The 13081-nt window shown below is 50.5% G+C and overlaps 1 protein-coding gene across 2 annotated transcripts in view; it reads right to left on the reverse strand.

The window, feature by feature from the left end:
* Positions 1–373: 373 nt before the first annotated feature.
* The window catches only part of PSKH1 (protein serine kinase H1), a 34300-nt gene continuing 21592 nt past the window's right edge, over positions 374–13081 (reverse strand). For both annotated transcript variants that reach the window (XM_082229362.1, XM_082229363.1), the window contains exon 3: positions 374–1847. In XM_082229362.1, coding sequence (XP_082085488.1) covers positions 1530–1847 — 318 coding nt within the window. In that variant the 3' untranslated portion in view covers positions 374–1529. The remainder of the gene's footprint in view (positions 1848–13081) is intronic.

The following is a 13081-nucleotide window of genomic DNA, read 5'->3' on the forward strand; positions in this document are numbered from 1 at the left end:
AACATGTTGTCTCTCTGCTCAGACTGGCTACTGACTCTGGCAATTTGCTGCTGTAATAAGCACCAAGCTTGCTGTCTAGATTTTTTTCATATTACTTAATTCAGGAGGCAGCTCTGGTGTGAGCACCTGATTTGCTCCCTGGCTCTTTATTTGCAGCACACTAAAACCAAGGGAAAGTGGGTTAATCCGGGGGGGGGGGCATGCAGCGTAGATTATCTTTGGGTCCCTTTAAGCTATGTGATTTTATGATTCTAAGCTGAATTGCCTGCACCCCAGTGTGCCAGCTGTAGAGGCAAGCACAGCAGTTGTTTGAACCCACTCAAGCCTTTAATGAGAGAAACAGGCTTTTGATGTCACCCCTGTGATGAGAGACCCCCCCCCCCGGTGTGTGTACAGGAGGTCAGAAGAGGGAAGAAAGCTGTCTGATGTCTCCTCAGTCACTTGCAATGTTGCAGTACTGAGTCACACATCTGAGCACTGATTGAGTCAGAATGATGACCGGGTTTCCTATAATTCATTCCAGCGTTAAGTGGAAAGATACAACAGAGAGCAAGATAAGGCTCAAAAAAAGTGGGAGGAAAAGCCATTCCCCAGCCAACAAAATGAGTGTAGTTAAGGCACAACCATTTCTCCGGCCTTCAACACACAGGACAGTGAGAGGAGCAGCACTAATTCTGATTTCCTCCAACAAGTATCAAAGGAGAATTTGGTCCCCATTTCACAGCTGTATGGATGGAAAGCAGCCATTTAAGTGTAAAACCAAGTGAAAACTGAAACTGTGAAAGTGCATAGCCCAAGATTCAAAGTTCCACACATGCACTGGGACTTATAGGCTCCCCTTCCCCCTCTCTTGGGTGCAGAAAACCCCCAACTGATGTCACAAAAACTTCTGGGGCAATGTCTGATGCAGTGCAAAAGGCTGCAGCCAGAAGAGGAACTCAGTAATCTCCTTCTGCACCTGTGGACCCATGGGGTTCCATGATCCTGATTTTAACCAACAGCCTAAGTCAGCAATAGCCAATGTGGTGCCTTTCAGTTATTGCTGGACTCCAACTCCCATAAGCCCCAGTCAGCATGGCCAGTCAACAGAGATGACGAGCTGTAGTACAACGCTTGGGTGGTACCATGTTAGCTACCCTGGCCTAAATCATCCCCTCCCAGACCCTGTAGCAACAGAGGCTGGCTAGATAAAACTTGGGAGTCAATAAATAGGAGTAGCAAAGATTCTTGGCTAGGGAAGGACTCTTCTGCGTGGCTCCAGTATTTCAGGCAACTAACTGTAGACTTTTTTTCCAGGGCTGGGCCAAGAAGCAGGATTTTCTAATCCCTTGACCCTACACAGGTGAGATGTGCTCCCAGGGGCAGCAGCATCCCTAAAGCTGCATCTCCCAAGGCAGGAAGATGGACATAGGAAGTTGGGCTTTGAGAGAAGAGGGCTGGAGCTTGGGGCCCCCTCACTTAGTGAACACAGTGCAGAACATGTCCCAATGACAAAGAAAGAACAAGCCAGGCAGCCTCCTGCTGAATTGTCAGCCATTGTACTGCTGCTGGTAGCGCAAGTTCAGCTCTCGCAGTTCCCGCTCCCGTACCCGCCGGGACTTATTGGATTTAGTGGAGCGGCTGGAGCGGGTGGACTGGGCTGACTTGGTGCTTTGGCAACGAGATGATGCCCTCTTGAGGAGGTTCTGAGATATGGAGCGGTGCAGGTTCTTCATGGAAGAAGAGGCAGCCATGCTGACCACCCAGGGGTGCTTTAAGGCTTGAAGAGCTGTCATCCGGTCACTAGGATCCACTGTGAGCAGACGGTCAATGAAATCCTTAGCAAGATTGGACACGCTGGGCCATGGCTGAAATGATAAAGAAACAGGGGGTGGGGAGAGAGGAAAGCATTAATTCTAATGTTGGTAACAAACAGACCATCCCACATTGGAGTAAGAGTGTCAATGTGCAAGCAGTCTTGTTTTAAATAAGTGTGCATTCCTACCACACTTGCTCTGGCAAGTGGAAGGAACCACATCACTTGCCTTGCCCTTGTTATTCCTTCACCCAGAGCAGTGTAAGAAGCCACAGATGCTGATGTACATTGGCAGGTACATGGCTGGAGACTAATGGATTTCAGGGCAGCAGAACTACAGGGGCAGCAAACGTATGATTAATGAGCAACCATACTGCTACATCTCTTAATTAAGTTTTGTGTGAAAAGTCAAAAGGCATTTAGTAATACTTGGGTTTTCAGTATTTGCACGCTGACAGAACTTCAGAAAAGTTCTAAACATGCTAAATCAATAGTGTCAGTGCTGCTACCAGGTCCCAGCTCACATAGGACCACGCCACACAGCGTCCACTTTAAAAGAGTCTTTATTGAGTTACAGGTTTCATTTCCGAACTGCAGCGTGCAGCTCTACACCTTCTGCTCTAGGTCGGCGAAGACCCGTCTGAGTCCCCGCCTCTTGCACACCAGCTTAATACCCTAGCCTTGCTCCACCTCCTTCGCCTCTCCCTACGTCTCTGGGTCCTTCTGCCCCCCTGGGCCTCCTCCCTTCTACTCTCCTCTGACGCTGACCCCCCTGATCCTTCTGCCTCCTTGCGGCGGGCTTTAGGACCTGGCTCACTCTCCGGGCTGCTTACTGCTCCAGCTTCCGCTGCATTTGAACTTGGCGCGCGCGCCCAACTCTCTACTTTCCTCTTAACCGTTGCCTCGCTCTCTGAGGAGGGCGTGACCACCCCTGACTCGTGCCCTCCCTCCTGCTGACAGCCTCCGGAACCCGATGCCTGGCTACCTTCCTCCCTGCTGCTCTCAGTCTTGAGCGTGGGTCCCGACTTCCAGCTGCTGCCGCCCTCAGTTATGAGCGTGGGTCCCGACTTCCAGCTGCTGCTCTCTGAATCTCCTCTGTTCCCTTCCTCCTGGGGTGTCCCCCCGGATCCCCCCCTTGCTCTGCTCACTGGGGCTCCCTTTTGGGAGTCCTCTGACTCACTGCTTAGGCTTGGAGATCTCGGGTCGTCATCATCACTCATTCTCCCTTCGGCTTCCTCCCCCTCGCTCTCTGTTTCCACCCTTCTCTGCGTCTCTGCTTCTGAACCCCTGACATCCATCCCCCCCTCGAAGCCCCCCCTTCCCCCCTCCCCGCTGTCAGGTGTGGGTGCTGGGCGCTCCATCATCATGGGAGGGAATGCTGGATACAGGTCGCTCCCCGTGGGTGGCCGCCAACTGAAGACCTCCGAGTCTTCCCCCTCGCGGTCGTCGACGTTGACTTGTTGCTCTTCCATCTCTGTACCGCCGTGCTCGAACCCGAGGTCCTCCCCGAACACGTCCATGTCAGTCTCTGCGTCGGTCGCTCGACCTGGCATCTCCAGCCACTTCCTGCGCCATCGCTCCTCTGGTCGATCGTCCCACCAATACGAGTTGCCTGATGCCGAACCTGCCGGTGAACCTTCTGGGGAACGGGTGCTCCGTGCGGGTTCCCCTTCTGAGTCGAATCCATGGAACGTGCTGGAAGAAAGTGTGGGTGTGAACAACCAGTCGTCGAAGAAGCTCGCTGGCATGGGTTTGTGTGGGAAGAGGGCATGAAACTCGTCCTTGAGCAGGGGTTCCTCCAAAGCGTAGTCTGGTACCCAGCTATTGGCGCTGGCCCGGGTGCCCTCTCTGGCTAAGAGGTATTCGACTCCCTCTTCCCCCCATCTGGAGTCCAAAATCTCCGTGACCTCGTTGATGTGGTCCTGGTGCTTCACCTCCCGCGTCTCCGTCCGTTCCCGGAGCGGACTTGGCGCCGTCCCTGGCTCCTGGAACCTGTGAGGTGCCTTGTAGGGAGTGAGCACCGACCTGTGGAACACCGGATGCATTCTGGAACCCTCCGGCAGCGCCAGTCGGAAGGCTACCGGGTTGATCTGCGCTTCGACTTGGTACGGACCGATCTGCTTGTGCCCCAACTTCTTCTTGGCAAGCGACCTGGTCGGCACTGCGTGGGCTGCCAACCAGACCCAGTCTCCCACTTGGATCACTTCGCCAACCCGCCTGTGCTTGTCAGCTTGCACCTTGTAGGCGTGCTTAGCTAGCTCCAGCTGCCGTCTGAGTTGATCGTGGACCGCCTGCAGCTCTGACGCGAACGCGTCCGCCGTCTGTGGTTCTCCTTCCCCCACTCTCTCCAGTCCCGGGAAGGTTCTGGGATTCCTCCCATTGTTGGCAAAGAACGGCGTCACTCCTGTGGACACGTGCTTCGTGTTGTTGTAAGCGAACTCGGCTAGCGGCAGGTAATCCACCCACGTCGCAGGCTGTTGATTGGCATAGCATCTCAGGTACTGCTGCATGATGGCATTGACCCTCTCTGCTTGCCCGTTGGTCTGCGGGTGTCTTGCTGATGCCAGATTGACCTTGACATTTAGAAAACCCATCAGCTTCTGCCAGAAAGACGAGATGAACTGGCGTCCGCGGTCGGACAGGATAGACCGTGGCAGGCCATGCACTTTGAACACGTGATCTATGAACAGTTTGGCGGTTTGTTCCGCCGTGGCCACCTTCGCACACGGAATGAAATGTGCCATCTTGGTGAACAAGTCCACCACCACTAGCACAGCTGTCTTGCCTCTCGAGTTGGGTAAATCCGTCACAAAGTCCAGGGCCACCCTCTCCCACGGTTCAAACGGTGTTTGCAGCGGTTCTAACAGTCCCGCCGGTGGTCTGTGTACCGGCTTGGCCCTCTGGCAGGTGTCGCACCTCGCGACGTAGTCCGCGACCTCTCCTCTCAGCCTGGACCACCAGAAGTCTCTCGCGACTAATTCCATCGTTTTCTCTGTGCCAAAGTGACCGGCCGTGGGTGCGTCGTGCAACTGTTGCAGTACCTTGGCGCGAAGGTCGTCTCCTGGTACATAGACAGCCCCTTTGCGTAGGAGCAAGCCGTCCCGCACCTGGAACTCGTCCGTGGTAGCCGTGCCTCTGAGCAGTTCCGCCATCTTGTCTTGCGCGAATGAGTCGTCCCGCAATGCACGTCGCACCGCATCCAGGTCTACTGTAGCTGAGGCACACGCCCACGCCGTCGGTGCGAAGATGTGCATGGCCGCCGCTGGCGTCACCTCTTCTAGGTATTGCGGTTTTCGGGACAGTGCATCCGCCATGATGTTGGTGTCGCCTGGGACGTACTCTATTCGGAAATTGAAGTCAGCAAAGAACTCCGCCCAACGTATCTGCCTCTGGTTCAGGAACTGAGCCGTGCGCCAGTGCTCCAGATTCTTGTGGTCCGTGCAGACCTGCACCGTGTGCTTGGCGCCGATTAGGAAGTGCCTCCACGCCTTGAAAGCTGCATGAATGGCCAGCAACTCCCTGTCCCAGATGGTGTAGTTCTGCTCCGACTTGCTGAGCTTTCTGGAGTAGAACGCTCCCGGCCGCCACACCCCCTGCGGGTCTCGCTGCATCAGGACAGCTCCCACGGCTCTGTCTGACGCGTCTGTCTCTACCCTCAACGGTTTACTGGGGTCGATATGCAGCAGTTGCTTCTCCGATGCGAAGAGATGCTTGAGCGCTTGAAAGGACTGTTCCGCCTGCTCCGTCCAGATGAATTTCTTTTTTTTGGAGCTGAGCGTGTCCGTAATTGCTGCCGTCTGCATCGCGAACCCCTTGATAAACTTGCGATAGAAGTTGGCGAAGCCGACAAACCGCTGGACCTCCTTCCGGTTGCGCGGGCTTTTCCAATCCAATACCGCACGAACCTTGGTGCTGTCCATGGCTATCCCCTTGTCCGACAACTTGTATCCCAGGAAATCCACCTCCGTCGTGTCGAACTGGCACTTCTCCAGCTTGGCGTACAGTCTATGTTGTTGCAACCTGCTGAGCACCTCCCTCACGTCTCGGTCGTGAGCTTGCTGCGAGTCAGAGAAAATCAGGATGTCATCCAGGAAGCAGACGCATGTCTTGTAGAGGAGTCCCTCCAACACGTGATGCATAAAAGCTTGAAAACAGTGAGAGCCATTTTGTAATCCAAAGGGCATAACTCTGTATTCGTAGGTGCCCAGCGGTGTGAACATGGCCGTCTTCCACTCATCGCCCTCCCGCATGCGGATGAGATTGTACGCCCCTCGCAGGTCCAACTTGGTGAACACGCGTCCCTTGCGCACTGTCGCGAGGAGGTCGTCAATCCTGGGCATGGGGTAGTCAGACGGTTTGGTCATCTGGTTCAAAAGGCGGTAGTCCACAACTAGTCTTTTTTGGGGCGTGTCTTTCTTTTTCACGAAGAAAACGGGACTGCCCCCCACTGCCTTGGACTCTCTGATGAAGCCACGCTCCAGATTATGCTCGATGAACTGTTTGAGTTCCTGCATTTCATCTTCAGACATGGAGTATAGCCGCCCCTTCGGCAGCGTCGCCCCCGGTAGGAGGTCAATCTTGCAGTCATATGGCCGGTGAGGGGGTAGCTTGTCCGCCTCCTTCTCGCAGAAGACCTCCAAAAAGCTCGCGTATTTGTGGGGGACCGCTTGCAACGTTCCCAACTGCAGTTGTGATTCCTCCTCCTCTCCCTCCCGTCGGGGCAGGATGCAGTGTTCTGCGCAATAAGAGGAGCCGAAGATCAGTTGTCTCTGGTACCAAGCCAGTGTCGGACTGTGCCTGTCCAGCCAACTCATGCCCAACACAATGGGCGTGTCCGACAGTTGGGTGACATTAAAACTGATGACTTCCCTGTGGTTGCCAAGGCGCATCACCATCGGTGGCGTCTGCTTCACCACCTGCCCCCCTAGCAACTCTCTGCCATCCACTGTGACGACTTGCAGGGGCAGAGTGGCAGGCAATAGCTGTATAGCGTGCTGCTCCACAAAGCTCTGCGCTATAAAGTCTGCGTTGCTTCCAGAATCCACAGAAAGCGGCACTTCGATAGTGACGCCGTCGGGTAGCTGGAGAGATGCTGTGAGCTGCACTACTGGTTTGGGTGGGAGGGGATCCGTGGGTTGCAAGATTGCTGGGGACTGCTTCACAGATGCGTCTGGCTGGGCCCCAGTGCCTCCGTCTCCAGCCAGACATCGTCGTTTCCCTGCTGTGGTTCTCCTTGCTGCGTTGCTGCAGTCACCATTGCTGAGGCTGCAGTGTGCTTGTGGAGCCTCCGGGGACACTCCTTCGCCAAATGGCCTGGATCCTCGCAGATGTAACACTTCCTGTTCCCTCTAGGAGGCTTCGCTTTCACTGCTGCCGGTGCTAGGGCTCTGGCTGCTGACTGAGCCCTTGCACCTCCAACCTCCATCGGTTCCCCTCCCCCTCCTGGCGGAGGTGTGGATTGCGCACGCGCTGCTTCCCTCGGAACGAAAGAGAAACTTCTCGCTGCTTCGCGCCCTCCACGTCCTTCATCTCTGCACCATGGACGTTCTTCCAGCCTCACCCCCACAGTCAGCGCCCTTTGGACCACCTCCTGCGTGCTTCGGGGCCTCTCCCCCCTTGCAATTTCACCCTTAACCGCTGAACTTAGACCCTCCCAGAAGAGGTCTCTGACAGGGGGCGAATCCCGATCCCATTCTAAAGCACTGACCAGCGCAAAAAATCGGGCGTGATACTGCCGGACGCTCGCCCTCCCTTGTTTTAGTCCATGAATCTCCCGTCTGGCAAGATCCACATCAATAGTAGACAAAAAACACGCATCCATCGCTTTGATAAAGGCATCTGCATTCTGAAGCGCCGGATCTTTATCCCTCCACAAATTGCGCAGCCAGGCTTTGGCATCCCCATGCAAATGGGACAATATGAACCCCACCTTCTCTTCCTCATCTCTAAAGTCTTTTGCCAGCAGTTGCAGTGCGCACATTACGTCTGCTCTAAAATTAGGGTACTGTTGCAAAGTCCCATCGAAGTGAGCCACAAGCCCTCCTGCTCTCCGTGCCAATCCCACGCCCTCCGGTCTGGGTCCCGGTTGCCCTTGCTTAACAAGCATTTCAAACCTGGCGTGTAGGTCTCTGTAGGCGGCTGTAGTCTCCTCCTCCCGTTTCTTGGAAGCCAATACCTCTGAGGACAACTGGTTCACTGCCTCTTGCAGCGCGGAGATCCTCTGTTCTTCCGTCATCTTGCTAACCTTTGTGAGCTCGCTTACAGACACCCCTCTTCCTCCCCTAGCGGCTTCTGCTCCCGCTGCGAGGTTTCAGGTTTCTGAAGCTTTGATGAGACGGGTCTTACTGTCAGTGCTGCTACCAGGTCCCAGCTCACATAGGACCACGCCACACAGCGTCCACTTTAAAAGAGTCTTTATTGAGTTACAGGTTTCATTTCCGAACTGCAGCGTGCAGCTCTACACCTTCTGCTCTAGGTCGGCGAAGACCCGTCTGAGTCCCCGCCTCTTGCACACCAGCTTAATACCCTAGCCTTGCTCCACCTCCTTCGCCTCTCCCTACGTCTCTGGGTCCTTCTGCCCCCCTGGGCCTCCTCCCTTCTACTCTCCTCTGACGCTGACCCCCCTGATCCTTCTGCCTCCTTGCGGCGGGCTTTAGGACCTGGCTCACTCTCCGGGCTGCTTACTGCTCCAGCTTCCGCTGCATTTGAACTTGGCGCGCGCGCCCAACTCTCTACTTTCCTCTTAACCGTTGCCTCGCTCTCTGAGGAGGGCGTGACCACCCCTGACTCGTGCCCTCCCTCCTGCTGACAGCCTCCGGAACCCGATGCCTGGCTACCTTCCTCCCTGCTGCTCTCAGTCTTGAGCGTGGGTCCCGACTTCCAGCTGCTGCCGCCCTCAGTTATGAGCGTGGGTCCCGACTTCCAGCTGCTGCTCTCTGAATCTCCTCTGTTCCCTTCCTCCTGGGGTGTCCCCCCGGATCCCCCCCTTGCTCTGCTCACTGGGGCTCCCTTTTGGGAGTCCTCTGACTCACTGCTTAGGCTTGGAGATCTCGGGTCGTCATCATCACTCATTCTCCCTTCGGCTTCCTCCCCCTCGCTCTCTGTTTCCACCCTTCTCTGCGTCTCTGCTTCTGAACCCCTGACAAATAGTTTTAAAAATCAGTTTTGGTGTGTGTGAACACTTTCACATGTATTAAGAATCTTGCTGGATTATCTCCCATTTCTCCTGGAATGGGTTTGCACTGTTTTCATTATGCTTTTTTAATTGTTTGTTTTATTGTATATTTTAATTATGGATGCTTCAATGTTATTGTGTATTTTGATTCTGATTTTATAGTTGCAAACCACTTAGAAGCCATTTTGGCATGCAAGCAGCATACACGGTAGATTAAAAAACAACAAAAACAACAGTAATAATAATATTATTTGATTCTCCATGCAATAAATCCTAGATACTATACAACAATACAGAATATACAGTATTTCTATAGGTTCACAAATTGGAGGATAATTTCCCCTTCGGTGCTGCTTACAGTTATTTATTTATTATTTAGCTTTCGTTCTCTTTTTGATACAGGAAGCAGGAAGTCTGGGGCACATGTGTGCTTTTAGGCAGATATAAATAAATACACACACATATATATACTTTAATGTGCTAGTGCACAGTGTATTGAAACCTCTAAAAATAAACTCCTACTAAAAAATTTAAGCAACTCTTGAATAAGGAACTAGGATCCCAAGTAGACAACTGGAAATAAATTACCACCTTCAGCCTCGACAGACGAGTCAGCATTACCAGTCCAGTTAAGTGGAGCTAAACAGAAACAAACTCCCAAACAAGAGGGAATTGGATTTCTTATGCTTTCAATTACTCCCACGCCATCAGAAATGGGGAGTACAGAGCACTAGTAATTAGAAATCTCTTCTGGTCAGCAAACACAAATCGGTTTATTGATCTGTTTATGCTGCTGCAGGTTTCACCTGCTGTACTGTATGTATCTTTGGCTTGATTTAATTAAGCTACCCTCCTGAAGAAAAAAGAAAGAAAAGAGTATATCCTGCTGAGGTTATAGCCAAGATGAGTTTACCAGCTTCTTTGTCAAGTTCCTGACAAAGTTGATCCATTTCACAGTACCACATCAGCAGGGTTGAACTTTGATGGAAGAACGACATCAATGGAAGCGGGGGGGGGGGGTAGGGGAGAAATCATTTTTACAGTGTAATCTTTCACTTCTCCCTTTCAGATTAATAGAAATTGAGCCTTAAAGTAACTTGCCCAAAGAGGGTCAAAGTATACATGATATTCACCACATCTTTGAACCCCTATGATTGGGATTCTCTGCCACTTAAAAAATAATAATAATCAAAACAGTAAATAGCAGATTCTGAGGGGTGTGTGAGGGATTTTCAACACAAAACAGTGATGGATAAAATGTTAAGGTAATCCTCCCCCAACCAAAGTCCCAACCTGGATCAAGACTCTTGCTGTTCTGCAAACCTTATGAGGAATGATTGAGGGTGCTGTTGGGTATGTTTAGACCGGAGTAGAGGAGACTGGGAGGAGATAAGACAGCCATTTTCAAATATCTTAAGGGCTGTCACAAAGAAGATAGTGCAAGCTTGTTTTCTGTTGCTCCAAAGGGTAGGCCCTCAATGGATTTAAATTACAAGCAAGGAGATTCCAACTAAACATTAGGAAGAACTTTCTGATGGTAAAAGTTGTTTGGCAAAGAGGCAGACTAGCTCGGAATGTGGTGGACTTCCTTTCATTGGAGGTTTTTAAGCAGAGGTTGGTTGGGCACTTTGCAGAGGGTTGGACTAGTTTACCCTTGGAAATCCCTCCAATTCTGTAATTACAGTATATGAAAAGAAAATCCCAAGCAGAGAATTCAAATAATATTTTTTTCCTTCCAAATTTCAAATGATCAACTAGGACATGTTATGCTTATAGAAGAAAGTCATATTTCAATATCATATATTCCAGAAACAAATAATGATACAGCATTAATGTAGCAAACAACGCAGGGCTACTGTGCGTTTCATCCACATTTTTTTTTATCACGCAGCAAGTAAAGGCCGCTTGTTGATGCAGAGAGAATGCAAGAATGTATATCTGGAGCTCCTGAACATTAAGTGTCTTCCTCCATCAGCCTGGAAAACACTACAGCATGAAAAGGGTTTAGCTGATCAAGGTGCCCATTACTGTGTTTGGTTTGTAACTTGTGGCCGCTTATGTGAGTCAACTGATATCACTCTTTACTATATATGTGTATGATAAGACACAAAGAGTGCTAGAAGAGAGCAGTTTGATAAAATTACAAACCATTCTTATACAGGATCAGTGGTTACTTTCCCAGCATGAACTTTCACTGAAATTATATTTGAAACCTGCTTCTACTTCTTAGAGGTCCAATATTGCTCTATTTGCAATCCTTGTTTTGCTGATTTCATTTAATATTCTAATTTTCTGAGATTGTTAATTTGGGATTTTCATCAGCCTGTTAATTTGGGATTTTCATCACAATTATAACAAATAAAGGCTTGACATATCTCACTTTGCATGTCATGAGTCTATCTCATATATTAGTTTCACATTTTAAGTTGAATTACTGAAATAAATGAATTTTTCCACGATATTCTAATTTTCCGAGTTTCACCTGTATTAATAAATCGGAGGAAGCATTTCCATGTAGCACAGTATTTCAGTAAATATTAACAGAAGGGACGAAATGGACCCCTTTTCTATGCTGCTGCTAGCCACTTGGTATTTATTTATTTTGTGCAAGTTAAGACAATTCTGGGAGTTAAGTAACAAGGCCGTATGACATGCTTTCTTATGCTCACCTTAAGAGCTAATCACGTGAGTCCTTCTTATAGGTAAACCAGTATTAAGGGAAGGACTATAGCTCAAATGGAAAGCATAAGCTTGGCATGCTGAAATTCTGAGATTCATCCCCTAACATCTCCAGGGAGAGCTGGGGAAAGACTCTTGCCTGAAACTACAAAGAGCTACTTGTTACTAGTCAGTCTAGCTCAAGGGTAGTCAACCTTTTTATACCTACTGCCCACTAATACATCTTTCTTGATGGCAAAATTTTCCTACCGCCCACCAGTGCTCAATGGAAGGAGCTTGTGCCATAGAACCCCCTACCGCTCACCTAGAATCCTGAAACGCCCACTAGTGGGCGGTAGGGACCAGGCTGACGATACAATACAATACATCTTTATTGTCATTGTCCCATAGAGAACAACGAAATTGAAAAATCTACATAAGACAACTCCTGGTCTAGCTGATACTGAGCTAGATGTACAGTTGTACCTTGTTTTGTGACCGGGATCTGTTACGGAGCCCCGGCCGCTAGCTGAAAAGGACGCAGGGCAAAGTGCCATGTCTGCGCACGCAAGCGGAGCGGTTTGTGCTTCTGCGCATGTGCAAAGAGCAATTTAACGCTTCTGCGCATGCGGCAAGCCCAGAAGTAACTTGTTCCGGTACTTCCGGGTTTGCCGTGGACGTTCACCGGAATGGACGCTAGACGAGGCGGACGTTCATGGAGGTTTTACTGTATCCTATGTTCCTATGACAGCTCAAAGCTGCCCTCATGTACATGTTTAGATGAGCACAAGGATTCTGCGTCTCTGCATTTCATTGAACAAAGCCAGTCTGTGTCTTCCTCCTGTATTTCCTTTCTCCTATAATACATTTTTATTTGGGGCCATACTCTTTATAAGTCCAACAGCAAGCTCCCCTGAGCTAGACTGAACTACAAGTTCTCTAGTTGCTGATAACTACTGAAGTAAGAACATAAGAAGAGCCTGCTGGATCAGACCAACAGGCCATCTAATTGGGCTCTCCAATTTCAGAGGCACCCTGCCTCTCATGCTCTGCTCTACAGCATTGTTGTGGTGCCCCCTCCAGCATGGTACCCAGTGTGGCTGCACCAGTATCGTTACCCTAAAACCGCCTCTGTTACAGTGGCCAATCAGATGCCAATGGGAAGCCTACATGAATGACCTCAGCACAAGAATATTCTCCCCTCCTGCAGTTTCCAGCAACTGGAATTCAGAAGCATACTGTCCCCCAACAAAGCCATTGTGGTTAGTAGCCATTGATAGCCTTATCCTCTGCATATTTGTCTAATCCTCTTTTGGAGCTATCCAAGTTGGTGGCCATCACTGCCTTCGTTGGAGTGAATCCCATAGTTTAATTGTATGCCGTTGTGAAACATGTCTATTTCCTTTGGCTCAGTATTAAAGGCTTTATTGTGCAACACCAAGTCTGTAGTGCAG

The sequence above is a fragment of the Podarcis vaucheri genome, assembly GCF_965113315.1.
Source record: "Podarcis vaucheri genome assembly, chromosome: 7".
Classification (NCBI taxonomy): domain Eukaryota; kingdom Metazoa; phylum Chordata; class Lepidosauria; order Squamata; family Lacertidae; genus Podarcis; species Podarcis vaucheri.